The 27,934-nt window shown below is 46.8% G+C and overlaps 1 protein-coding gene across 2 annotated transcripts; it reads right to left on the bottom strand.

Annotated features, from left to right (window-relative positions):
* Positions 1-222: 222 nt before the first annotated feature.
* MARVELD3 (MARVEL domain containing 3) lies at positions 223-21,197 on the bottom strand. Of its 2 annotated transcripts, none has more exons than XM_012437481.3 (3): positions 20,758-21,197; positions 17,776-17,903; positions 223-3,290 (listed from the first exon to the last, which is right to left on the bottom strand). In XM_012437481.3, exons 1-3 carry the CDS (start codon positions 21,195-21,197, stop codon positions 2,653-2,655), a joined length of 1,206 nt encoding a protein of 401 aa, XP_012292904.2. In that variant the 3' UTR covers positions 223-2,652. The 2 variants fall into 2 exon arrangements, with proteins under 2 accessions (XP_012292904.2, XP_012292905.2); XM_012437482.3 differs by lacking the exon at positions 223-3,290 and adding an exon at positions 6,692-9,871.
* Between the last annotated feature and the right edge of the window lie 6,737 nt (positions 21,198-27,934).

Below are 27,934 nucleotides of genomic sequence, written 5' to 3' on the forward strand. Positions count from 1 at the left end.
TTCAATTCTCCTGCCTCAGCCTCCCAAGTAGGTGGGATTATAGGCATGTGCCACCACACTGGCAAATGTTTTTTGTATTTTTAGTAGAGACAGGGTTTCACCATGTTGGCCAGGTTGGTCTTGAACTCCTGACCTCAGGTGATCCACCCGCCTCGGCCTCCCCAAGTGCTGGTATTACAGGCTTGAGCCACCATGCCTGACCAGAAGGACCATTTTAAACACTTGGTTGAACAACCATTTATTGAGCACCTTTAACATGCTTTAATACCTCAGTTCCACTATACACACCTCTCTGGGCCAACATGGCAGAAATGAATCAATGCCATGTGATAAAAATTCCCTGGTACACCAAAGGCCACAAGAGTATATTAGTCACTGAGAACCTTCCAGTGTGTGATTCAGTGGGGCTGAGTTTTGCCTCTGCTAGTTAAAAGTTTTTTTACTTCAGGCAAGTTAACCTCTCTAAGGCTGTTCTTATTAAATGTTAATTCTAACACCTGTCATCAGTCATGGGCTAAATGAGATGATGCAAAGGGCTTATCAGTACTGTACATACCTGGCACACAGCATTAACTCTTTCATAAACCACCTAACCTTGAACCTTGTCGGCTCATCTGTAAAGTGTGAACAAGACACCTTGGCCTGTCTGAAGTGGTAGTAAAAGAAGGTATGCTAAAGCATCGCGAACGTTACTAAGACGTGGGATTATTGTTACAGTGATGGCTCCTTTCAGTTGAGAGGAGCTGCCTCTTGGGAGCAGTATTGGAGCTGGGCCTGGTCACAAGGTTGGGGTCAGGCCAAAGTTTCCATTTTCTGAACCACAGGACCCAGACGTGGGCGAGGATCTAATAGGGACCCATTTCAGGGAATACATGCGAGGTGAGAATAGTGGCTGGGCTTGGTGGTATTTCTCTGGAGGGTAGGTGGAGAGTGTGTTGCTTGATTCTGGCTGCAGTTATACTTCTCTTCTACCACTCAGTGAAAATTGTGTGAGACTGTAGACACTGCCTTGGGCTAAGGGTGATGGAGTGGAGGCATTTTTCTGTAGCACCACAACTTTTAACCTAGCAATGTAGATTTCCAGTTTTATTATTTTCCAAGCTTTATTTTTGTAAAAGTATAATCTAGATCTTTTCCACTTAGGTAGGAGGCTTAGTTTTGATCCTTTGTCCTGGACAAGTTCCATAAGAATTAGCGATTAAAAAGCAAGAGGACAATTAGAAAAAAGACCATAACAAGAATGTGTATTTCTAGTTGCATCTGATTTGAACTGATATATTTGAGACTAGCTGTAAAGTATAAGAATAGGTGTTGAGAAACGCTGAGTGTATAAAATTATATTGTTTGCTGGGAAGAACGATGTCAAGGAAAACCTAGCGGCCTCCGCCCCAAGTGGAAAACTGCTTGGGGCATTCTAAAGTAGCAAAGCAGTATATGTATATTATACACCGGTTAAAACAATTCTTTAAGCACAGGATACGTGACCCTGCCCCCGTGGCTCCCTCGTGGAGAATACTTTCTGGTTTGTCCTTGATCAGTGGTAAGCAGGCACCAGCTGCCTATCTAGTTTATCTTGGTTCTATGAGAAAACACAGAACACCTGTTCGTTAATAATAATCACCTGTTCAGAGAGAATAACTATGTGGGTCAAAATCTGCTTGAGGCTCTCAGCCCAGAATGCTGCCAGCCCCTGAGGCTCTCAACTTGGAAGGCTGCTGACCCCCAGGTAGTCCCACTTTGCTGTTCTATCTGGGTATCTGCTTCTTAATGCCTTCAGCGCCGCCTGGGTGGGGGTCTGTATGGCCAAGCTGGTCTCGTTAAATAGGTATAAAACATGTAATATTAAAATTACTGAAAGAACTTTATTTTTAAGATTCAGTGTTAGTGATCTGTTACATTATGGGAACAGTTCAAGGTAATGAGATTACTGTCTACCTTTGAAGACCTACTGTATGGAGCACTGTCAGGGAATGCAGAAATGAAAAAGCGTTCATAGTCTAATAAAATTAACTGTCCTATCTTTTTGTTGTTGTTTTTGAGACAGAGCCTCGCTCTGTTGCCCAGGCTGGAGTGCAATGATGTGGAGTGGATGTTGCTCACTGCAACGTCTGCCTCTTGGGTTCAAGTGATTCTTGTGGCTTAGCCTCCTGAGTAGTTGGGATTACAGGTGTTTGCCACCAAGCCCAGCTGATTTTTTGGTTTTTTTTTTTTTTTTTTTTTGAGATAGAGTTTCATTCTTTTTGCTCAGGTTGGAGTCCAATAGCACGGTCTCGGCTAGCTGCAACATCTGCCTCCCGGGTTCAAGTGATTCTCCTGCCTCAGCCTCCAGAGTAGGTGGGATTACAGGTGCCTGCCACCATGCCCAGATAATGTTTGTATTTTTAGTAGAGACAGGATTTCACCATGTTGGCCAGCCTGGTCTCAAACTCCTGACCTCAGGTGATCTGCCCGCCTTCGCCTCCCAAAGTGCTGGGATTACAGTCAAGCCACCATGCCTGGCCTCAATTATTTAACTTTGCCTAGGTCCAAAGGGAGCATGTATAAAGTCAAGTGTGTGAAAACCATAGCTGTCTAATGTGGGGTTTTAAAAGACCTTTTTGAGAGAAACAACGGAGCAACCATGGTGGGTTCACATTTAGGTTCTGGAAGATCTCAGAGTGTTCCAGACCACAGGTATTCCGGTGCATCACTGTAACTTCTGGGCTGTTCTTGGCTGCCTTTGTAGTGCTTCTGTTCTTGGTAGCTCCGCAGGGCCAGCACCACGCTGGCGCCGTACATGATCACCAGAAGGCAAGCAAAGGTGGCTGCTGCTCCGTCAGTGCCTGCCAGCTGGCAGTTCATCCAGGTGAGACCCCTGCGGGCATACAGCCTCTCTCTTGTTTTGCAAGTGTCAGTGCTATTTATTTGCAGAGCTACATAGAGGTAAACACCAATGCCTGCACAGTATCCCACTGCCGCTAGGAGGCTGAAGGCGGCCTCCGTGAGGAGCCACTTCCCTGGCAACACTGTCAGACTCTTAGCTCCTTGGAGTAAAACACCCATGGTGAGGACCCCCAGCCCCAGAGAAACAGCCACGCCACCATATATCAGGGGTGCCCGGAGGACCGTGTACTTCTGGTCCAGCTGCCGAACTTGCTCCAGCTCAGTGCCCTCGAACGGTGAGTAGTAGTTGTTTCCAAAGCCACCACCGCTGGAAAAGCTGGCACTGAATCCGGCAAGGACAAAGTAGGAGGCCACGATGCATATGAGAACCATCCCATTCAAGACCACCTCCACTATCTGCACCACACCTAGGAGGAGAAAGATTCGGGCTTTAACACTGACATCACCTACTGAGGCCAAGCCAGAGACATACCACAGGCCGGGCCACTTCATTTTAAGGATGTGGTTGATTCAATATCAACATTCTTTTTTTTTTTTTTGAGATAGAGTGTCACTCTGTTGCTCAGGCTGAAGTGCAGTGGTGCGATCTTGGCTCACTGCAACCTCTGCCTCCTGGCTTCAAGAAATTCTTCTGCCTCAGCCTCCTGAATAGCTGGAACTACAAGCACACGCCACCACCCCTGGCTACTTTTTGTATTTTTAGTAGAGATGAGGTTTCACTATGTTGGCCAAAATGGTCTCAAACTCCCGACCTCAAGTGATCCGCCTGCCTTAGCCTCCCAATATGCTGGGATTATAGGCATAAGCCATCGCACCCAGCTTCAACATCAATATTCTTAATTTGCTTTTCGTTTTTGTTTTGTGTTCAATCTATGTTTGAAAAATCAAAGCACCACTCTGAAAAAATTGGGGGAAGTTTCTTAAAAAACAAAGCATGCACTTACCATGTGACCCTGATTTATCTGAAAGAAATGAAAACTTACGTCCACACAAAAACATGGACATACTCATTGTAGCTTTATTTATAATAGCCAAATCTTGGAAACAACCCCAACATCCTTTAGTTGGTGACTGGTTACACAAACTGGTACACCCATACCATGGACTACCCATACCATAGACTACCCTACCCAGTGATAAAAAGGAATGAACTCCTTAGGCTGGATGTTGTGGCTCATGCCTGTAATCCCAGCACTTTGAGAGGCCAAGGGGGCAGATCACATGAGGTCAGGAGTTGGAGACCAGCCTGGCCGACATGGTGAAACCCCATCTCTACTAAAAATACAAAAATTAGCTGGGCGTGGTGGCAGGTGCCTGTAATCCCACCTACTCAAGAGGCTGAGGCATGAGAATCGCTTGAACCCAGGAGGCGGAGGTTGCAATGAGCTGAGATCGTGCCATTGCACTCCAGCCTGGGCGACGAGTGAAACTCCATCTCCAGGAAAAAAAAGAGAATCAGTCTGAAAAAGTTACAAACCAGTGATTTCATGTACGTAACAGTCTCAAAAGGACAAAATTATAGAGAAGCCCAGATTGGTGATCAGTAGGGGATAAGAACGAGTAGGGATCGGGGAGGGAGGAAGAGGATGGGCATGACTATGAAGAGTTAGCACAGGGATGTCCAGGATGAGGGAACAGTTCTGGATTTCATCATGGTGCCACTCACACAAATCTGCACATGAGATAAAACTGCCTAGAACTACAGACACACACAAATGTGTGCAGGTAAAAGGGGGAAATCTAAATGAGCTCTGTAGATTGCTACTTTTCTGGTCTTGATATTGGACTAGTTGTGCAACAGATTATCACTGGAGAAAACTGGGTTAAGGGTACACAGGAGTACTCTGCACTGTTTTTGTGACTTCTTGCAAATCTATATTTCCAAATTAAAAGTTTCTAAAAAATTGAAATGACATAAGGTATAAACTAAGGAATTTCACTCACATCCAGTTTCTTCTCCATCTCCAACTTTCATTGGTCTCTAATATAGTTGTCCAGTGTTCCAAAGTGCTGGGATCCCAGGCAGTGGCTCATGCCAGAGACATGCCACAGGCCTCATGCCTGTAATCCCAGCACTTTGGGAGGCCGAGGCGGGCAGATCACCTGAGGTCAGCAGTTCGAGACCAGCCTGGCCAACACGATGAAACCCCATCTCTGCTAAAAATGAAAAATTAGCGAGGTGTAGTGGATAGTTCCAGCTACTTGGGAGACTGAGGCAAGATAATTGCTTGAACCCGGGAGGTGGAGGTTGCAGTGAGCCAAGATCATGCCACTGCACTCCAGCCTGGGAGACAGAGTGAGACTGTCTCAAAAAAAAAAAAAGTTTCTAAAAAATGGAAATAACATGAGGTGTAAACCGAGAAATTTCACTCACATCCAGTCTCTTCTCTATCCCCAACTGCTTTCATTGGTTTCTAATATAATTGTCCAGTGTTCCTTTATGCAAATAAAAAGCACATTTAAATCTGCCTTCCATTCCCTTTCCTGCATTTTTCACAAAAGTGTACCACATATACTGTTCTGCATCTTGATTTTTTCATTTACCATATCCTCCAGATGTTTTCCAATCATATCCTACAAGAGGAGCCACATTTTGTTCAGTGGCCTTTGACTCTGTTGTATGGATGGGAAAGGAACCCACAAATGCCACCAGGCAGAGGAAGCCAACAGGCCAACAGACTGAAATCTTCTTGTTCAAGGTCAGCTTTTGTTACTGGCAGAGGCGTCAAACCCTTCTTAGGTGTCCTTCTGGGAGAGGTTCTTCTGCCATTCCTTGGTGCTCAGAGATGAGCATTTAGAGAAAAGCAAATGAACTGAGAGCGGGACCACCAAGTTCAAGTTCCCGGTTTTTACGGCCTTGTCATCTTGGCCAAGCCATTCAGGCCTTCTAAGCCCCAGACAATCTGACAAATGGAGCTAATGCCTGCCAATCTTCACCCACAGGGATGTAAGAAGGCTCAAATGAAAGCAACTGTGTGATACGTCGGTGTTGTGTGGGAAGTTAACTACAACGAAAAAAGCAAGTATGTGAAAATACTCTAAAAATAAAATATTATACAAATGGATGGTGACGCTACTCAGTAATGTTTCCAAAATGGAAGGGGATTAGTGAGAAACCTAAGAAAGAATGGGATAAATTTGAGAAAAGTGTGGTTTTCCAGAAATCAGGACAACCTCCTGACTGGGTTAGAGGGGGTACCATGATGTTTATAATCTGGGCAGTGAGAGACTCTAAAGTACTTAGGCAATAGCTACTCAATTTGCTAATCCTGTCTCCTGCTGGGCCCACACGAATTCTAGCGGTCCACATTGACATAGCAGTCAAGGGCTCTGATAGTTGAAAAGCTACATTCCTCTAATTTAAAACTGAAAATAACATCAGACTAAAACTGCCTGCTCATCACTTGGGCACAGTAATCTACTGGTTTACGCCGTCTCTACAGCAGAGGAAGTGAATTGACCCAGATATCATTCTTTTTTTTTTTTTTTTTTTGAGATGGAGTTTAACTCTTGTTACCCAGACTGGAGTGCAATAGCACGATCTTGGCTCACTGCAACCTCTGCCTCCTGGGTTCAGGCAATTCTCCTGCCTCAGCCTCCCGAGTAGCTGGGACCACAGGCATGCGCCACCATGCCCAGCTAATTTTTGTATTTTTTAGTATAGACAGGGTTTCACCTTGTTGACCAGGATGGTCTTGATCTCTTGACCTCGTGATCCACCCACCTTGGACTCCCAAAGTGCTGGGATTATAGGTGTGAGCCACCACACCCAGCCCCCCAGACATCATTCTAATTCATGGGGGTTAGTGGACCCAACACCTTTCTCTCCCTTCTGCATGGATGTTAATATTTCACCCCCTGAAGGGAAACAGAAATACTCTATTAATAATACAGAAGACTGGGATGTTTTCCTCTGGGATGGATTCACAATCCATGCAGCATCTACCTGTTAGGCTGCAATGGAATAAATCTAGATCTTGTCAACCACCTACTGACTCCGCCAATTGACAGGAATAATGATCTGCTGGGTCCAGTGATATTGGATCTGTTGAAACAATGTGGCCAGGGAATATTATCCCAGGTTCCAGCCAGAATTGGCCTGGCTTAGCTACCAATATCAAGCAGGTTCAAGTATTTCCAAGCATGCTTTCAGTGCAGAACACACGGGGCAGGGGGAGGGGAAAACAGTTAAGAGCTAGCAGTAGTTTATCTCTATGGTGGAGTGGAACAAATTTCTGGAAAGACAGCAGAGGGTTTGGTAGAGGGAAACAGAGATCCTGAAACAGACATGAGATCTTTGTTGTAAATAACGTCTTTCTGGGTCTGGCATGGTGGCTCACGCCTATAATCCCAGCACTTTGGGAGGCTAAGGTGGCTGGATCACTTGAGCCCAGGAGTGTGAGATGAGCCTGGGCAACGTGGTGAAACCCCATCTCTACTAAAAATTAAAAAATTAGCCAGGCACAGTGTCATGGGCCTGTAGTTCCAGCGACTCTGGAGGATGAGGTGGGAGGACTGCTTGAGCCTGGGAGGCAGAGGTTGCAGTGAGCCGAGATCCTGCCACTGCACTCCAGCCTGGGTGACAGAGCCTGATCCTGTTTCAAAAGATAAAAAAATAAAAGTCTTTCGGGGTGAGGCTGTTTTTGTGGCTGATCATTTAATAATCTGCTTACCTATATATCCACACCTGCCTTTGAACTTTAAATGTGGTCCTGAAAAGAACTGAGGAAAGCAAATCAACTTTTTTACTTTTTATTTTTCTAAAATAAACATATGTGCAGTCAACCCACACATAAATGAAAAAAATCCCCTTCTCTTCAAAAGCAAAACTGTTATACTTTCTGATGTTATTCTTCAAGAAATTTTCCAATACCATATACAAGCATATATATGTATTTCCTTTTCTAAACCCAATGGAATTCACTTTCTAAATGTGACAAAATGTCTGTATTTAAGAGAGTATTATAAATGTATTGTAAAGAGAACATCAACTCCAAATTAAAATTCTTTGGATTTCTTTATTGGATTCACATAAAGCAAAGAACTTATTCACTTGGACCAAGAACATACTGTAATGTTCCGTACGTCATAACTTAATGTGCAATAAGAAATAAGAACCCATGAAGTTGTCTGGCCAACAGTAACACTCTTCCGTTGGGAAAGAATTCACATTCTTTTATTGTGGATGGATCCTGAATTCTAGATGTTGGGTTTGATGCTTCATACAATGCCACATTGACAAGAGGCACAAAACACTTATTGAGCTTACAGGGCCACTGGAAGGGGCCTGCAGAATAGCCTCTTTGCAACCCAGAGAATTAATCTGATTTCTCTTTCCTCAGCTCACGCCTACCTCCAACTTAAATTTTATAGGAGTAGTTTCCCCAAGAGTCCCCATCCCCTCCATTTGCAGAATTAAGGAAGGGGAAGGACTAAAGAGTTCAGTGTGAAAAAACGTGTGGGTTGATCTGCTTGAGACAGCTGTGTTTAGAAAAATTCTGACTGAAGTGTGGTCTTATGTCTATGTGGCTCTCCATGAACTTTTTTTTTTTTTTTTTTGGCATTTTGGCAATAAGGTCTGTTGCTCAGGCTGGAGTGTAGTGACACAATCATAGCTCACTGCAAACTTGAACTCCTGGGTTCAAGCAATCCTCCTACATCAGCCTCCGAAAGCGCCGGGATTATAGGTGTGAGCCACCCTGCCTGGGAACTTTGAAGATAACGTTCCTCAAATTCTCTTAGTGATCTCCCTTTACTGAATGAATAAGTGCATTCTGTTGTAGCACACTTCTTTTCCTTGTGGCTCTTGGGCTCCAGTTTTTTGGCATTTTTTTTTTTGAGATGGAGTCTTGCTCTGTCACTCAGTATGGAGTATAGCGGCATGATCTTGGCTCGCTGCAACCTCCACCTCCCAGGTTCAAGTGATTCTCCTGCCTCAGCTTCCTGAGTAGCTGGGATTACAGGCATGTACAACCATGCCCAGCTAATTTTTGTATTTTTAGTAAAGACAGGGTCTCACCATGTTGGCCAGGCTGGTCTTGAACCCCTGACCTCAAATGATCCACCCGCCTTGGCCTCCCAAAGTGTTGGGATTACAGGCGTGAGTCACCAAGCTGGGCCATTTTTTTTTTTTTTTTTTTTTTTTTTGCGTTTTGAAGAATAATTTTGGTTGGTTTCCCACTCACAGAGGACTCCAGAAGCCAGGGTCTGTTGCATCCATGAACACTGCTCCATGCAACTGGGAGCTCCGCCACCACATCAAAACTGGCTTGCTGCTTTTCCAGCATTGGAAAGTTCCACAATGAAGGATTCTTGGGAAAGACAGTGGCTCAGACTACCTTCCATCACTTGCATCTGGCAGAGCATTTTAGAAACCCTTAAAACTCAAACATTTCTGCTGGCTTCTCCTTTAGCTTCCTGACTTTTCGGTAACCCTTTATGGCCAGGACAGCCCCCAGGGCAAAGACCGGAATGCCCAGGGCAGCAAAGATTCCAGCTCCTATATCTGCCCCGTGGAAACTGCAGCTGAAGCCGCTGTAGCCTTTGCTTTGGTACAGCACCTGCCTCTCTTTACACACAGGAGAGCTGTAGGCAGCAGAGAGGTAGTGGAAGTAGAAGTACAAGGCCGGGATGTACCCTGCAGTGATGAGCATGTCCAACAAGACTTCGGTCACCAGCAACAGCGGACAATGCCAGGGGACCCGCAGGACACCCATGGCAATGAAGAGGCAGCAGAGGGCCATGAGGGCTCCACTGCAGGCCATTGCCGCAGTGACTGTGGGCAGCTTTAGCTGGTAGAATTGGACGTCCAGCTGCTGGGCTTTCTCCCCATCAGCACCATCAAAGCCACTATAAGCCCCTCCAAATTGGTAGTAGTAAATGCCCCCTAGGCTGGTGATGCCTGTGTAGCCCCCTGTGGAACTGTAAGACACAGAGCTGCAGGCCAGGATCAGCAAGTTCAGGAGAACCTCCAGCATTTGGCAGCAGGCTGCAAAAAAAGGGTGTTACCATTTTTGAGTGATGCTGTTTGGTACTGGGAGACTCTTCCACCTGAGGCTCACCTTCCATGAGGGCTCAGACCGCTGTAGGCTCTGCCCCCGGGGAAGGCCCGAAGCCAAAGCAGCACGATTAGCACTAGAGGGTAGTAGGGAACTGTGGTCTCCAGATATGGTGCCAGGAATACTATGTACTCAGAGGAGTGACTCTCAAAAGAGCAAAGCAGAGTGCCCTGAGAGAGGGGCAGGAAGATGGTGGGATAGGTCAGGTCAGTGAGCAGAAACAAAGCCATCCTGGATGGAAGGGTAAGAACATTCCATCTCCCACCACAGAAAGACTAAACAAGGCTGGGCGCGGTGGCTCATGTCTGTAATCCCAGCACATTGGAAAGCCAAGGTGTGAGGATTGCTTGAGCCCAGGAGTTTGGGACCAACCTGGGCAACATAGTGAGACCCCATCTCTAATAAAAAAAAAAAAGGCCAGGCAGGTGGATCATTTGAGGTCACGAGTTCAAGACCAGCCTGGCCAACATGGTGAAACTCATCTTTAATAAAAAATACAAAAACTAGTCAGGTATGGTGGTGGGTGACTGTAATCCCAGCTTCTTGGGAGGCTGAGGTAGGAGAATTGCTTGAACTCGGGAGGTGGAAGTTGCAGTGAGCTGAGATCACACCACTGCACTCTAGCCTAGGTGACACTATGTCTCAAAAAACAAAAACAAACAACAACAACCAAAAAGCTAAACAAGTTATCTCTTTGTTCTTTTTTTTTTTTTTTGAGACAAGGTCTCACTCTGTCACCCAGGCTGGAGTACAGTGGCATAATCATGGCTCACTACAGCCTTGACTTTTCAGGCTCAAGCAATCATCCTGCCTCAGTCTCCCACACAGCTGGGACTACAAGAGCATGCTGTGGGGCCTGTCTCATTTTGGTATTTTTTTGTAGATATAGGTCTTGCTGTGTTGCCTAGACTGGTCTGGAATTCCTGGCCTCAGGCAATCCTCCTGCCCTCACCTCCCAAGGTGCTGTGATTACAGATGTGAGCCACCACACTGGTCATTATTTCCTTGTTGTTTTTTTTTTTTTTGAGACAGAGTCTCACTCTGTCGCTCAGGCTGGAGGACAGTGGTGTGATCTCGGCTCACTGCAACCTCTGCCTCCCAGATTCAAGCAATTGTCCTGCCTCAGCCTCCCAAGTAGCTGGGACTACAGGCATGTGCCACCACGCCCAGCTAATTTTTGTATTTTTGGTAGAGATGGAGTTTCACTATGTTGGCCAGGCTGGTTTCGAACTCCTGACCTCAGGTGATCTGCCTGCCTTGGCCTTCCAAAGTGCTGGGATTATAGGTGTGAGCCACTGTGCCCAGCCTCTCCTCTTTATATATGTTTTATGGTGACTACAATTTGTAAGGGGAGAGTTCTCCAAGTTTGAAGAAAATCACAGCTTAAAAAACATAATAATTCAGAAAAAAAGCATGGAGGTTATACATCAAAATGTTAACTGTGGTTTGTATATTAGAAATAGGAAAAATTGGCCAGGTGAGGTGGTTCATGCCTGTAATCCCAGCATTTTGGGATGCTGAGTCCGTCAGATCACCTGAGGTCAGGAGTTCGAGACCATCCTGGCCAAAATAGTGAAACCCTGTCTCTACTGAAAATACAAAAATTAGCCAGGCATGGTGGCATGTGCCTGTAATCCCAGCTACTCAAGAGGCTGAGGCAGGAGAATCATTTGAACCCAGGAGACAGAGGTTGCAGTGAGCCAAGATCGTGCCACTGCACTCCAGCCTGGGTGATAGAGTGAGACTCCGTCTCAAAAAAAAACCAAGGAAATATTAAGTTAGTTAAACGCTTAATGCCTACTGAATTTAAAAAAATTTGTTTTACTGTTCTTAGACTTTAACTTAAAGTTTAATGCTATTTTCTTTAGTTCCCTAAAGAGTGTATCTGGGCTGTGTTATTTTCCCAGAGCTGGAATCTTCCCAGGCCCTTGGCTTCTTTATCTTGGACAAGGAAAACTGGCTGCTTTCCTTAAAATCAGCCTTAGTGAAATATAACTTATATGCAACAAAATGACCCACATTAAGCATACAGCTTGATGAGTTTTGACCAATGTATATGCCACATAACCACAATCAAGACAGAGAACATTTGCATTAGCCCAGAAATTTCCCTAGTAACGCTAGTCAGTCCCTCACTTTCCTTGTCCACAGATCTGCCCTCTCTCATTAGAAACTAGTTCTGCCTTTTCGAGAATGCCATGTAAATGGAATCATACAGCTGGGTGCTTTTTTGTGTGTGGCTTCTTTTGCTCCACATCATATAAGCTGGGTGCTTCTGAGCTGGAAATTGTAGTGCTGCCAACATCGGTCTGTCAACATTCCCCTGACGTTTGATAACCAGATTTTATGCCTGGTTCCAGTTGGTCTATTTATGAAACCACAGCTACACACTGTCTAACCGAATTGATGCTCTCTCAAGTACGATCTTTACACAGTACAGTTTTCCCCCAGAATGCAAACGGCATTATTGTTTTCATTCTTTTTTTAGAGACAGGGTCTCACTATGTCACCATTTTATTTATGAAAGTTATACTTACTTATTACAAAAAAAAAAAGAAAATGTAGACTTAAGAAAACATGCAATGTAAAAATTGCCTATAATACAACCAATTAAAAAAAGAATCACTGGGAATATTATATTTTTTCCTGAATTTTATTCATATAGTCACAATTTTTGTTGTTTGCTCTCAATAAGAACACAGTCCTACTTTGTCTACTGCTGTATAACTTCTTCTTTTTTTTTTTTTGAGACAGAGTCTCACTCTGTTGCCCAGGATCACAGTGGCATGATCTCAGCTCATTGCAACCTCCACCTCCTAGGTTTGAGTGATTCTCCTGCCTCAGCCTCCCAAGTAGCTGAGACTATAGGTGCCCGCCACCATGTCCAGCTAATTTTTGTATTTTTAGTAGAAATGGGGTTTCACCATGTTGGCCAGGCTGGCTTCGAACTCCTGATCTTTTGACTCGCCTGCCTTGGCCTCCCAAAGTGCTGGGATTACAGGCATGAGCCACTGCACCCGCAACTTATTCTTTCATTAAGAATATCGTGGGACTATTTTTCTATCTCAGTAAATATAAATCTACCCCACTATTTTAAAGGATGTATAGATTACCACAGTTAGTTTAAGTCATTTCAATGTAAAGGACATTAGGCTTTTCCAATGATTAGCCATATGGGAGAATTTTAAAAAAATTTTATTTATTGATATTTTAATTACATTTTTTTTGAAATGGGATCTTACTTTGTCGCTTAGGCTGGAGTGTAATGGTGGGATCACAGCTCACTACAGCCTCAACTGCCTGGGCTCAGGTGATTCTCCTACCTCAGCCTCCCAAGTAGCTGAGACTATAGGTGTGCGCCACCACATCCAGTTAATTTTTGTATTTTTTGTAGAGATTGGGGTCTTTCCACATTGTCCAGGCTGGTCTTGAACTCCTGGGCTCAAGTGATCCACCTGCCTCGGCCTCCCGAAGTGTTGGGATTATAGGCATGAGCCACGGCACCCAGCTGAGAATTTCTTAATAGAATGTTGGAAGGACTAGAGCCTCCACCTGAGCCCCACATTCCTCTTTTAAGTTTAGTAGAACTAGAAAAGAATCACCAGGGCTTGGGTACATAGCCGACGGTATCCTTAAGCATAAATAGCCAAGGTTCTCCAGGCCTTCTTATACACCATGGAGCCCTCCTTACCTGCTGAAGAGTTCTGGTTCTCTGAGTTACTACCTGCCTCTCTCTCTCCTAAGGGCCTGGAGTTCATTTGAAGTCATTCCTTCCCTGACTCTGGCCAAATCATTCAGATCCGTTGAGCTAACATTCTTAAGGATTACTGGTCAACTGTGGTTTGAAATCTTTTTATTTTTATTTTTTGACCTATGACAGCATGGCCAAGTGGTTTGGAAATGTATGCTCAGTCCAGATGAGTACTGGATTCGGGTGTTAAGTAAAATAAAGTAGAGGGGATGGAGAGTATTAACTGGGAAATCACCACGTACAACTTTCTGTCCTGAGCTTCTCAATGTGATCCGAGTGGATGCCATTGGCAGGAGGGGCTGGGTGTCTTTCTCTCCCCTCCCAGCGCTGAGGGACAGTGCTCCCCACTCCTCCAACCTTGAGTTCCTAGTCAGGAAACCATCCCACTGAAATACAAGCTCAAACACTCTGAAACCTAAACCTCAAGTGAGAGATGGGCACTACTGATGACAGAAGTTTTAACTGTCCTGGAAGAAAATTATATTTTACCTTTAAAGTTGCATGGCAGGCCGGGCACAGTGGCTCACACCTGTAACCCCAGCACTGTGGAAGGCTGAGGTGGGTGGGTTGCTTGAGGCCAGAAGTTTGAGACCAGCCTGGGCAACAGGGTGAAATTCCCATCTTCACAAAAAAATACTAACATTAGCCAGGTATGGTGGGGCGGGCGCCTGTGGTCCTAGCTACTCAGGAAGCTGAGGTGGGAGGATCGCCTGAACCTGGGAAGCTGAGGCTGTGGTGAGCTGTGATTGTGCTACTGCACTCCAGCCTGGGTGACAGAGTGAGACCCTGTCTCAAAGAAAAAAAAAAAAAAGGCCAGGCATGGTGGCTTATGCCTGTAATTCCAGCACTTTGGGAGGCCAAGGCAGGTGGATCACGAGGTCAAGAGATTGAGATCATCCTGGCCAACATGGTGAAACCCATCTGTACTAAAAATACAAAAATTAGCTGGCTGTGGTCGCGTGTGCCTGTAGACCCAACTGTTTGGGAAGCTGAGGCAGGAAAATCATTTGAACCCAGGAGGTAGAGGTGAGCCGAGATCACACCACTGCACTCCAGCCTGGCGACGGAGTGAGACTCCATCTCAAAAAAAAAAAAGAGAGAAAAAGAGATGCATTGCAGTTGGGGCTGGAGAAGCTGAATACAAACCATCATGATTTGAGCACTGAGGGTCTAAGGCGAGAAGGAAAGAACAAAACAAAGAAAAAGCTGCTTCACGTGCAAATGGGGGAGCTAGAAAACCTGCCTTCCTACCAGGGACCTGGGGCCTCTTCCTGTCCCTCCAAATAATAAACGAACACAACCTCCACAGGCACAGGACTCCCTTCTGGCCTGATAGGCACGCATGACACCTGTGCCTGCTTTTTATCTCATGTTTATCCTCAGCCCGGACTGCCTGTGCAGGTGAATTTGGGGCCTCTTTCTGCTGGAATCTTCAGTGTTCCCCTGAACTTCGCAAAGGTGAATCATAGGCCAGACTTCAGGTCACCCTAGGAAGTCAGAGAGGACCATAGTTGCCTCCCACTTTTGCAAATTTGCTATAGAGGGACATGACTTCCCCAATCAGGAAAAGAAGTCACAGAGGATCTACTCTAAGATGGGTCAAAAAATCTTCAGGCAGGCAGGGTGCAGTGGTTCATGCCTGTAATCCCAGCACTTTGGGAGGCTAAAGCAGATCACTTGAGCCCAGGAGGCTGAGGCTGCAGTAAGCTACCATCGTGCCACGGCACTCCAGCCTGGGCAACAGAGTGGGAGCCTGTCCCTTAAAAAAAAAAAAAAAAGAAAATCTTCAGGTTACCTTTATCTGAACATGTATTTCCTGCATGATATAAGTTCCTGGTATTTAATGGCTGATTCTCAACGTGACACTGTGTTGTATATTTATGAGGCTCTGCAGGTCCATAGTTCTTTTTTTATTTTTTTGAGGTGGAGTCTCGCTCTTTCGCCCAGGCTGGAGTGAAGTGGAGCAATCTCGGCTCACTGCAACCTCTGAGCCCAGGGTTCAAGCGATTCTCCTGCCTCAGCCTTCCGAGTAGCTGGAAATATAGGCACCTGCCACCATGCCTGGCTAATTTTTGTATTTTTAGTAGAAACTGGGTTTCACCATGTTGGCCAGGCTGGTCTTGAACACCCGACCTCAGGTGATCTGCCCGCCTCAGCCTCCCAAAGTGTTGGGATTACAGGCGTGAGCCACCGTGCCCGGCCCCAGAGTTCTTAAAAGCCCTCATTTGTTAGCTTACAACTGCTGAACCATCCCTTCACTACCTTAGCCTAGAAACCAAACCTCCAGGCCCAAAGCCAGTCAGGAGCCTAGAATCAAGGTGTGTTTTGTTCAGAAGCCTCAAGCCCTGCCCTCTCTTCCTCGTAAATCAACCACAGAAGAAAAAAATATCTGTACAGAGAAACCTGTTAACTAGTCTCTAGCTTATTCCTGTTATTTATATTGAGAAAGGAAGGAAGGTCACCATCTGGGGCCTTAGTCAGGCTGTAAGTTTTAATTATAGTTCTTTCACTTGACACCTGTGTGACTCTGGATATCTACTGTACTTCTCTGAAGCTGAGGAGCTGTTGACACAATTACAGGCTGTGAAGTTGTGCCAGTATCTGCAACTAGAGTAATGATCCTTGTACCTGCATTGCCTAGAGCCCTTTCCTCAAAGTTCCTCTAATCCTCTAATCATATATATCTTTGGAATTGTCCTGAGATAAATCTTCAGGCATGAGCTCCATGAGTTCTCTCCTTTAGGCTGGAATGTTTTCTCCCTTAGTCATAGTAAACCTAGAAACATTTCTTACCAAATCATGTGAACTGTAAGCTCTCACCCAGATAAACCAGATTTTCTTCATTGCTGGCAAGTTTCATTGCTGGTCCGGTTTCACCAAGACTGCTAGGATGGGAACCTGGGGACGCCACATTTGGGGTGGATACATGATAGGATGGAAGTGCTTTCAGACTGTGAGTCCTAAATAAGTATGTTTTTATAAAAAAGGATTTTTTTTTTAATGAACAGGATAGAAAATATCACAGTACTTGGTATATAATAGGGTAAGTATGGTTTCACAACATTTTTGTTTCTGTGTGTGTGAACTCAGTCTTAATGTAAAAAATATACATATTTAACAACCTCGTGAATATATTATGTGTATATATGTACATACATATTATTTTTTTAAATTTTTAAATTTTTAATTTTTTTGAGATGGAATCTCACTCAATCGCCCAGGCTGGAGTGCAGTGGCATGATCTCAGCTCACTGCAACCTCCTCCTCCTGGGTTCAAGCAATTCTCCTGCCTCAGCTTCCTGAGTAGCTGAGATTACAGGTGTCCACCACCACACCCAGCTAATTTTTGTATTTTTAGTAGAGACGGGGTTTCACCATGTGGGTCAGGCTAGTCTCAAACCCCTGACCTCAAGTGATCCACCTACCTTGACTGCCCTAAGTGCTGGGATTACAGGTGTGAGCCACTGTGCCTGGCCTTTTTTTTTTTTTTTTAAACTAGAGATGGGATATTTGCTATGTTGCCCAAGTTGGTCTCAGACTCCTGGGCTCAAGCGATCCTCTCACCTGGGCCTCCCAAAGTGCTGGGATTACAGGCGAGAGCCACAGTGCCTGGCTTCAGGCAATAAAGTTTAAAAGCCATTGATCAAGTGTTGAGTGTCAGATCTTCAAAGAGATTGGGTGCTGCAATTTGGCTGCCAATGCTAGGTGATTTTCCCTCTGTGTTAACACAGAGGCTGCCTCACCATAGGATGCCTCCTTTGACAGCTGGCAGCTCATAGCCAGTTCTAACTAAAGCCTCTGCACTTCCACCTGGAGTCTAAAGCTGCAAACATGGCTGCTTGGCTCTCCACACCCAGGGCATGTTTAAGGAGAAGCATAGGAAATCTAGCAGCACTTTTGAGACTTTCCTATTTCCTACCTCTTTTTTTCTTTTTGAAAAGAAGAACCTCACGTAGGCACAGAAATGAAAATGCTAGGAACACACAAGGGAATCTGCTTAAATTTTTGCTTCACCAGCTCAGATCATCCTTTCCAGAACCACCAGTGACAGTAAATGGTCAAACAGCCTACAAAACGGCTCACCTCTCCCAGTGCACAAGTATTTGCATTTATGGCATTCCAGGAGTCCTTCCGCCTCTGACTGGTAATATTCCACCTCCTCTTGTCCAGGCTTGGAGGTTGAGGGCAGATATCTCCCTGAAGGGGGCTCACTATAACCAAAAAGCATACACGGCCATTAGGGTGTCTGTCATTCAATAGCTTGTTTCAGATTAGAACTCGTGACTCCTTGTGCTGCGCCCAAACATAAAACACTATGCAGAACAGAAATAGAATGTGTCACAGTATTTTAAACTCCAGATAATTCTCTGGTTTGGTGGCCCCATAGGACATCCAAATACTTGGCCCAACTCCACTAACAAACCACTTTACAGATGCTGTGATCGGTACCCCTGAGCACCACCTTTGATGATTTGTCTGTCCGTGGCAGGTGTCTAACCAGGTTGCTGTGAGCTGCATTCCTGTGAGTGCAAGTTCTCAGTTCAGCATGCACCAGGCCGCTTCAAAACCTGTGTGCATTCACATGACTCCGATGCCCAGGCAGGCATTCTCTTCCTCCCTTTGTTACTTTGGAAAGTGCTGAGTCAGCAATAACTCTCCAGGCATGTGGGAGCCGCAGACAACGGATTTTGACATCATCACATCATTTATTTCTTTTTTTTCCCTTTTGAGACAGAGTTTCGCTCTTGTTGCCCAGACTGGAGTGGAGTGGTGCAATCTCAACTCAACTCCTGGGTTCAAGCAATTCTCCTGCCTCAGCCTCCTGAGTAGCTGGAATTACAGGCATGCACCACCGCGCCCGGCTAATTCTATATTTTTAGTAGAGACGGGGTTTTTCCCTGTTGTTCACGTGGGTCTTGAACTCCCGATCTCAGGTGATCCACCTGCCTCAGCCTCCCAAAGTAAGGAGGCTGTAATCACACCTGGGATTCTGTTGCTGGGCTCCCACAATCTTTCTAGAACATCATGTCTCTTAGGTTTGAAATTTTTAAAACTTTCAGTGTGCACAGGAGGCCCCTGTTCAGCTCTCTACACTTACAACCTCATGCTCACAGACAGAGCCATAGTGAACTACCGGCTTCCCTCCAAAAGATAACTACTTTCCCATGCCTCTGGGTTACTATGGAAGCTATTGTTCTGCTTGGGACACCTTTTCTCTCCCTCCCCAGTCTTCTTCTTTTTTTTTGAGATGAAGTCTCACTTTGTCACCCAGGCTGGAGTGCAGTGTCACGATCTCGGCTCATTGCAACCTCTGCTTCCCAGGTTCAAGCAGTCCTCCCACCTCAGCCTCCCAAGTAGCTGGGAGTACAGGCGTGTGCCACTGCGCCCAGCTAATTTATTTCTATGTTTAATAGAGACAGGGGTTTCACCAAGTTGGCCAGGCTGGTCTTGAACTCCTGACCTCAAATGATCTGCCCTCCGCGGCCTCCCAAAGTGCTGAGATTACAGGCGTCAGCCATTGTACACGGCTCTGACACTGGTTTTTAAAGAAACCTAAAAATGCAGCTCTGAATTCTCTCAGGTCGTGCAGTTACAGTACAATGGGCTTTAGTAACGGAAACAGCCGTTTCCCTGGGCGCAGCTTCGACTGTATCTGGGCGCACCCTTTGTCATGCTAGTTGGTTTTAGATAATGTAAAATAAACTCAGGATAGCAGTATTCCCGCTGTGTGGACAGAGAAGGGAGAGAGACTGGGCTCAGCCTCCAAGTTCCCGGCAGAGGGGAGCCTGACTCCTCCCCAGAGAAGAGGCCAGGTGTCAAAAACCAGAAGCAGTCATCCCCCTGGATCTGTCTTCTGTTGGAGCCGGCAGGGGCGATATCCCATCTGCTCACAATTCACCGTGTGGGGTATATTATCTGCACATTCAATGGATGGAAAAAACACCAGATCCCCTCCTGACATCCCTTCCACCCCCACCCTCCCCTAGCTCAGAGTCTTCCAGAACACCCTGAATCTTTCTCCTTACAAGGGACTTATGGGAATTCTGTGCAAGGCAGAGATGGCAAACTTTGTTCATTAGGAGGGTGGGGTCTCAAGCAACCATGGAATTCCAATGACGCTGCCTAAAGAGACCTCACTGGCAAAAGGGAAAACAAACCCGTACCCTTCAGTGGGGGAATTTTAGGTAGACTTAGTTCTTTGGTTAAAAATGTAGCATCCTACACCTGTCTTTTTTTTTTTTTTCTTTTGGAGATGGAGTCTTGCTCTGTTGCCCAGGCTGGAATGCAGTGGCGCGATCTCCGTTCACTGCAACTTCCATCTCTTCCTGGGTTCAAGAGATTCTCGTGCCTCAGCCTCCCAAGTAGCTGGGACTACAGGTGCGCGCCTCCACACCCTGCTAATTTTTGTATTTTAGTAGAGACGGGGTTTCACCATGTTGGCCAGGCTGGTCTCGAACTCCTGGCCTCAGGTGATCCGCCCGCCTAGGCCTCTTAAAGTGCTTGGATTAGAGACATGAGCCACCGTGCCCAGCCCACCTGTGTTTTTGAAGGCATATATTCCTGGGAGGGGTAACTCATTAAACTATTAACTATTCATTGGGCTTCCCAACTGGGCCGCCCGGCCACAGGGAAGAGGACTTTGGAGTCGGGTTGGGCTAGCTCTGGAACACTGGACAACGGTCTGAACCCCAAGGTGCAGTCTTGTGACCAGGCGGGGCCGGCCGGGGAGGAGACTGGGGTTAACCCTACCCGCCCGGTTGCCTCTCACCCCTCCCTCTCCGGTCCCCGGGGGGCCTTTCTTCCTCTTCTCCAGGTCCCCCAGCCCAGCCACTGCTCACAGGGGCGGTTTCTGCTTTATTAATTGGGTTCAGGTACCGGGGAGGGGGAACCCTAAACTTTTCCTTCCATGCCAGATAGTCTGTTAGAGCGCAGAAGGGAGGAACGGCATTTGTTCCTGAAAACCGGCTCCTAGGACGAGAACCCGGGGACACCTGGGGCCGCGCGGGTTGGCCTGGGCCCCAGGTGTCCCCGGCACGGAGGTCGCGGCGCCCCGGCCCCTCTCACCTTTCGGGTGCGCGGCGCCCGGGGCTCCCCTTCCTCTGCGGCGGCCGCTCCGGGGCTTCCCAGGGCGCGGGCCAAGGAGGCGCGACTGCGTCCCAGGTTGGTCCCCGGGTTCCGTCCCGCGTCCAGCTTTGGCGCGACTTTTCCCAAACTCCGTGTTCACCTGCGCGAGGGCCCGCGTCCCTGTGTCGGTCCCGGCGGGGGCCTCGGTCCCGGTCTCTCTCCCTTTCCCGGTCCCGGTCCCGGTTCCGGTCCCGGTCCCTCTCCCGGTCGCGGTCTCGGTCCCCTCGCCGGTTCCTGTCGCCGCTTCGCTCCCTCTGCGGGTCCCTGGGTCGGTCCCAGTGTCGCTCGTGGGCGCGGTCTCGGTCCGGGTTGGGGTGCCGGCCCGGGTCCCGCTCCCTCGGCCGGGCCCGGGGCTCGCGAGCGCCCGACGGATCTTCCATGCCCCTGTTCCGTGTTCCCGCCCGGGAGAGACCCGAGGGAAACAGCCAACAATTTCCTGGGCAGGTGGCCAAGCCTGGGGGCGGGGCGGGCACTCACCTATGCGCATGCGCCCTAGTCCGGGAGCGCACCTGAGCACGCGAGTCGGCAGGGGGCGCCCTGAGCACGGCTGGGGCCCCGGCGGTGGGAGCCGGGCCGCTGCTGCTGGAAACCCGGGCGAGGCGACCCACAGCTGCGGCTTTCTGACCCGAAGTAAATCCTTGGTGACCACGCAAGGTAGGCGGCCTAGGGAAGCCAACTGTGGCCACCTCCCCTGGCTTAACTTACACCTTCCCGGAGCATACCCTCTACTTGCTCACCCAGCTAGCCACCCATTCACTCATCTACTCACCCACTACCCGCTCATCCACTCAGCTACCCACCCACCAATCCACCCACTCATTCACCTATCCACCCACTTACCCACCCATCCACCATCCATCCACCCAGTCACCCACCCATCCACCATCCATCTACCCATCCACCCACTCACCTACCCATCCAACCATCCACTCATCTAACCACTCACTCATCCATCCACCCATCCACCCAGTTACTCACCCATCCAACGATCCACCCATCCACCTACTCACTCACCCACCCATCCAACCATCTACCCATCCATCTACCCATCCAACCACTAACCCATCCATCCACCCATCCACCCACTTACCCACCCATGCAACCATCCACCCATCTACCCATCCATCTACCCATCCAGCCATCTACCCATCCATTCACCCATCCATCCAACTATCCACCCACCCATCTAACCACTCACCCATTCATCCCATCCATCCACCCATTCATCCACCCATCCACCCATTCATTCACTCATCCACCTACCTATCTACCTCTCCATCCACCCACCCATTCACCCGCCCATCCATCCACCCACTCACCCACCCATCCACTCTCACCCACCCATCTACCATCCATCCACCCATTCACCACTCATCCACCCAGCCACTCACCTGCCCATCTACCAACTCACCCACTCATCCACCCATTCATTCACCCACTCACCCATCCACCCACCCACTCATCCACCACCCATCCACCATTCATCCACCCACCCACTCACCCACCCATTCATCCATCTATCCACACACTCATTCACTCATGCTCCATCCATCCTGAGCACTCACCTACCCACACATCCACTCACTCACCCACCATTCACCCCTCCTTCCACCCATCCACTGTCCCTCTTTCTCCCTTCTTCTGTTTTCCTTATAACACCTATGTTGTAAGGGGCTTGCAGCCAGTTCATCTATTAAAATAGTCCTGGGCTTACAAATAGCCCTGTTTTTTTAAAATGGGGACTTACACAGAATTGGCAGCTTTTAATTCTTCCAAATAAGGATATTTAAAAATATATACAATTGCCATCTGATAATTAATTCTTTCAGCAAATATGTATGAGCACCTGGTTCAGCAGGTACTGGAGATACAGTGGAAAGTTTGCTTGCAGGGTGCTTCCATTCTAGTGTGTCAGGAAAAGGGAAAGCAGGTAGTAAACAAAGAAAGAAGACGATGTCTAAAGTTTAACGGGCAGGGCAGCTTTCCTTATATAGATCTGGGAAGACATCATTTGAATTGAGTTCTGGATGACAAGAAGCCTGAAAAAATGTCCCAGAAAGAGAGAAGGCTGAGGAACACAGGAGCTGGACAAGGAGGTCCCTGGAAGTAGAGTTGGTGGGCACAAAATGAGGCTGGAGAAGTGGACCAGGCAGCCAGGCAGATGGTGTAGATGGCAGTGTGCATTTTTATTTTAAACAATGGGAGAACATTGACGGTTTTGAGCAGGAGAGTAACTTTTCTGATTTATATTTTTGAAAGACCAGTCTGGCTTCCGTGGGAGGATGGATGATAGGGGGCCCAGAGTAGAGGGATGAGATGAGTTAGGAAGCTGCTGAGGAAGTCCAGGTGAGGGTGACGGTGGCCACGGAGAGAGTGACAAGTGGACAGGTTCGGGTTGTAGTTCTGGGGAAGAATTTACAGTATGGATTGGATGTCGGGGAATGAGGGGAAGGGAGAAGCGACTGGGTGGATGGTGGGGTTGTTTACTGAGATGGCGGAGGCTGGACAGAACCAGATTTGCGGGGAAATTAGAGATTTCCAAGTTGGACGTGCTAAATTTGAGATGGCTATAATTCATCCAAGTGTAGATGTCTAGTTGCAGTTGAATATATGAGCCTGAAATATGGGGAGAGGGTTGGGCTGTAGATAGTCCATGGGAGTAAAGAAAGGGGGAAGATAGAATGGAGAAGAGGCCTTGAGCAGAGCCCCCAGGGAATTCTAACATTTAGAACTAAGACGCAAGAGGATTAAGAAGTGATGAGTGAGTAGGAGGAAAACCAAGAGGGTGGAGGTGACCAGACGTCAACCTCCAACAAACAGAAGTGCTACTGTGAGCCCTGAAGCACTTCTTCCCAGAGTGGAGAGGATGGGGCCACATTCTAGGACCTTCCACAAATCCTTATTGAGCAAAGCCCTGTTCTGAGCTCCAGACAACTATGTATGCAGAGGAAGCCTGGTGAACAAGCAGACACAGGATGGTTTGTGGAACGGCATGGCCTTTCCTCTCCTAGACCTTCCCTCTGGACCTCTGCAGACCTCTGTCAGAATAAACAAACCCTCACACCAGCTTGCCTTTTAGTTTCATTTCTCTTTTTTTTGTATCTTGATACACAAATTATTATCATTTTGCCACAATAGTGTGGCCAATGTTAAGAGCTGAATAAAAAGAACTTTGAAAAATACCTGTGGCCCTAAAACAGATAAAAGTCTGGGAAGGAAAATATAATAGAAAATCAGGCCCTAATTTGTATTCATTAGAAGTTTGTAAGAAATAAAAGCTGTTTAGATTCAGAGCTGCGTTAAACCCCTCCTATCTTGTGATGATGAGAGAGTTACAAATTGACTTTATTAACTTTAAAGGTGTAATGAGACTGAACATGATTGGGAGAGAATAAAACAGCTCCTGGAAAGGCCTTAGACAGCAAATAAGGAGGAGGGGCCCAGAAGACCCTCAAAACCCCCTTTTCGGCAGGAAGCAGTTACAGAAGAATGACCTCCGGCCTCTTCCCCAACAGATTTCTGGGTCCCAACTCCTTAAGGAAGACACGTAAGAGTAGACAGTTAGGCTCCGAGGTGCTTGAGGGAGCTCCTGGTGGACTGGCTGCCCTAAATTTGGATGAAAGCACTTGGAGGATCTGTGATTCTGTTGTGATTATGTTATTAATCTGTTTTGTTTCTCTTTGCGTAGTTTGCAGGTTCAGATCCAGAATCCTCCGAGAAATGATTCACCAAGATAGAGCTGTACTTGCTTACCTAGCTTTGTAAAGAAGGGGGAAGATGTCGAGAAACATTGTTTACCCTGCCCCTGTGGCTCCCTTGTGGAGAATACCTTTTAGTTTGTAATTAGTGGTGAGTGGGTAACAGCTGCCTACTTGGTATATTTTTGAGTTATGAGTAAATACAGAACACCTGTTTATTAATAATACTCACCTGTTAAGAGAGAATAAATACATGGATCAGAATCTGCTTGGGGCCTTCAGCCTGGAAAGTGTTAGCCCCTGAGGCTTTCAGCTAGACAGGCTGCCGGCCCCCTGGATAAACTCACTTTGGTGTTCTATCTGGGTGTCTGTCTCTCATTGCCTTCAGTGCTGCCTGGGCGGGGGTCTCCCGACTGAGCTGGTACTCAGCAAAACTCTCATATAGATAAAAAATGAACATGTTTAAGATTTTATTTAACTCAATGATCACTGAAGAAATCAGGCAGATATTACAACAGGTCCAAAAAAGAATATGAAGAACAGACTCATTTGTAGACCAGGAATGATGAAATAAATATGCAAATGGAGGCAAACGGACTTGCTTTTTCCCCCAAAGGGAAAGCAAAATCAATTGACTTTCTACTAGACAGGATATAATTTGCATGTTAATAGACAAGAATTTTTTATTTTATTTTTTGCATTGCTACCAATTAGCTATTTTGTAAAATAGCTCAGAGTCAATGAAAGACTAGGGTCAGACACCCTGGAGGAGTGTTCTCTAGACAATTAGCGTTTTCACTGAAGTACAAATGGAAAGGCATTGGTTTTCCTCCAGCTGGAAAGGTGAGATGTTAAATGGTCTGGGAGCTTTGGGGTTTGGGAAAATCTGGGTTTGAGGCTAGCCTGGAGGAGAAGTAGCAACTCCCGGTGGTTCTGATTGAGCAGGCTTGGAACGGAGCCTGGGCATCTGTATTTTTGAATAGTTCCACGAGGCACCCTAATTAAGAACCAATGTGTTAATTTAGCACTCAGTATTCCATCCTAAAGGAGAGTCTAATGTTAATAATAATCCGAATACTTTCCTAAGTGTTTCCTTAAATAAGTAAATATTTCTATTGGTTTTGGGTACAGGCAATGGCATTTAAGACACTGAGTTGACTTTCCCCATTGGGTTTCTTTGAGTGGTTTCTTTCAGCCTTCACTTATGAGGGAGGCAGTCCTTAGGTATGTGGATTCAGGGGGAAATCCTTGCACATTCCCAGCGAGATCTTCTGATTCTCTTCCCCACTGAGCACATCCTGTGCTTGCTGTCAGACCCTAGACTCGAGCTCTGGCGGCAGAGGGGGCTTATGGCTGTGTTGGTTCCCACTCAGGCGCTCCGGGTAGGAAAGGGAGCCTGCAGGGAGGGCAGAGCTGGCCAGCAGGGGGCAGCACAGGCTCAGGCTGGGATGGCCCAGCTATGCTGGCAGGAGGCGCGGGAGCCCGTACGATGCTGTCTTCCTCAGTTTTGAGAATCTCCTCCCCCGTCTCAGCCTGGGTGACAAGAGTTCTCTCATCATAGCTGTGATACAACGCCTGGAGTTCACTATTTAGGCTTACTAAATAGTTCACTATTTCCTGAACTTTACATAATACATAGGTGAGACTGAGCTTGGGAAATCACTCACCTTCTCTCTGCCCAAAATGCAACCCTCTCGCTTGCAAAATGGGAATAATTGTACCTACCTCATAGGCTTAAATAAGTAATGTGTATAACACACTGGAGCGGTGCCTAGCGTATATTTATACTATACAGGTACTAGTTCTTCTTTTATATTATTTAAATTCTTTTTAGAGACAGGTGGTCTCCCTATATTGCCCAGGCTGATCTTGAACTCCTGGGCTCAAGCGATCCTCCTGCCTCAGCCTCCAAAATGCTGGGATGACAGACACGAGCCCCCGTGCCTGGCCTGCATTAGCTATTGTTACTGCATTTCTGCTGCTTATCAGGCACTGTGTATGCCATTGTGATGTAAGGAAGATGAATAAGATAATCGAGCTGGCAGAGAGTTCACAGCCTCATGAGAGAGGCAGCTAAGTAAATTCTGTGTGACATTAAGAAAAAGATGAGCATGAAGTGTGGTCAGGGTATGGAGGCAGAAGTAAGCAAAAGTCTTTGGGAGGCCGAGGCATGCGGATCACCTGAGGTCAGGAGTTTGAGACCAGCCTGGTCAACATGGAGAAACCCTGTATCTACTAAAAATACAAAAATTAACCAGGTGTGGTGGTGTGTGCCTGTGGTCCCAGCTACTTGGGAGGCTGAGGTAGAAGAATCACTTAAACTTGGGAGGTGGAGATTGCAGTGAGCCAAGATCATGCCACTGTACTCCAGCCTGAACAACAGAACAAGACTCTGTCTCAAAAAAAAAAAAAAAAAAAAAAAAACAATTACCCAAATGCGATGAAGGAGTGAAGGAAGAGCATTCCCTTCACCCTCTGAAGGGTTGCTGAAAATTAACTGACAAAAGGCAGATTAATAGGAGAAATAGAAATTTATTAATGTGTAGGAGAGTCTTACAAAATACAATGTCTCAAAGAAAGGAAGAGGCTTGGATGCTTTTTTTTTTGAGACGAGAGTCTCGATCGGTCGCCCAGCCTGGAGTGCAATGGCGTGATCTCGGCTCACTGCAACCTCTGCCTCCTGGGTTCAAGCAGTTCTCCTGCCTCAGCCTCCGAGTAGCTGGGAATACAGGCATGTGCCACCATGCCTGATTAATTTTTGTATTTTTAGTAGAGACGGGGTTTCAGCATGTTGGCCAGGCTGATCTCAAACTCCTGACCTCAAGTGATCCACCCACCTCGGTCTGTCAAAGTGCTGGGATTGCCAGTGTGAGGCACTTCGCCCAGCTGGTTTGGATGCTTTTATACCATCTTGAGGTTACAGGAAGAATAGGGGCTTGGACTCTGGCAAAACAGGTTATGGGAGAGGGAAAGGTGGAGGCCTGACTAGCAAAGGTGGTTTTGTTATGTAGCTGAAACCTCACAGGTAACCACTGTCAGAGAGAATAGATGATGAATGTTTCTTTCAAACGTTTATTTTTTATTTTTTGTAGAGATGGGGTTGGGGGGGCGGTCTCACTATTTTGCCCAGGCTGGTCTTGAAGTGATCTCATGAGCTCAAGTGATCTGCCAGCCTCGGCCTCCCACACACCCAACCCCTTTCAAACGTTTAAAAGGGTTAGACACTCAGTTAACCTGCCTTAATTTTGGACAAAGGAGGAAAAAATACTAGTATTTGAAAAAAATACTAATCAGAGAAAGCCTGGCTGCATTGAGGCAGATTTTCTCTATAGATACAAATCTCTCCCACAAAAGACAGCTTTTCAGCTATTCTTGTATTTCCAGTTCTTCTGAATAGCCAGCTTGAAATGTGTTAAAGA

This window comes from Aotus nancymaae, unplaced genomic scaffold, assembly GCF_030222135.1.
Source record: "Aotus nancymaae isolate 86718 unplaced genomic scaffold, 86718_ANA_hifiasm-v0.15.2.pri h1tg000030l, whole genome shotgun sequence".
Classification (NCBI taxonomy): Eukaryota; Metazoa; Chordata; class Mammalia; order Primates; family Aotidae; genus Aotus; species Aotus nancymaae.

Bases quoted from the DNA above. Each gene is read 5' to 3' on its own strand.
- MARVELD3 (XM_012437481.3), bottom strand. From the start codon at position 21,197: ATGGAAGATCCGTCGGGCGCTCGCGAGCCCCGGGCCCGGCCGAGGGAG. The intron at 17,904-20,757 runs GTGAGAGGGGCC...TTTTGGTTATAG, and splicing joins GGGCGCCGCGCACCCGAAAG to TGAGCCCCCTTCAGGGAGAT. The intron at 3,291-17,775 runs GTGAGCCGTTTT...TTCTCCTCCTAG, and splicing joins ATACTTGTGCACTGGGAGAG to GTGTGGTGCAGATAGTGGAG.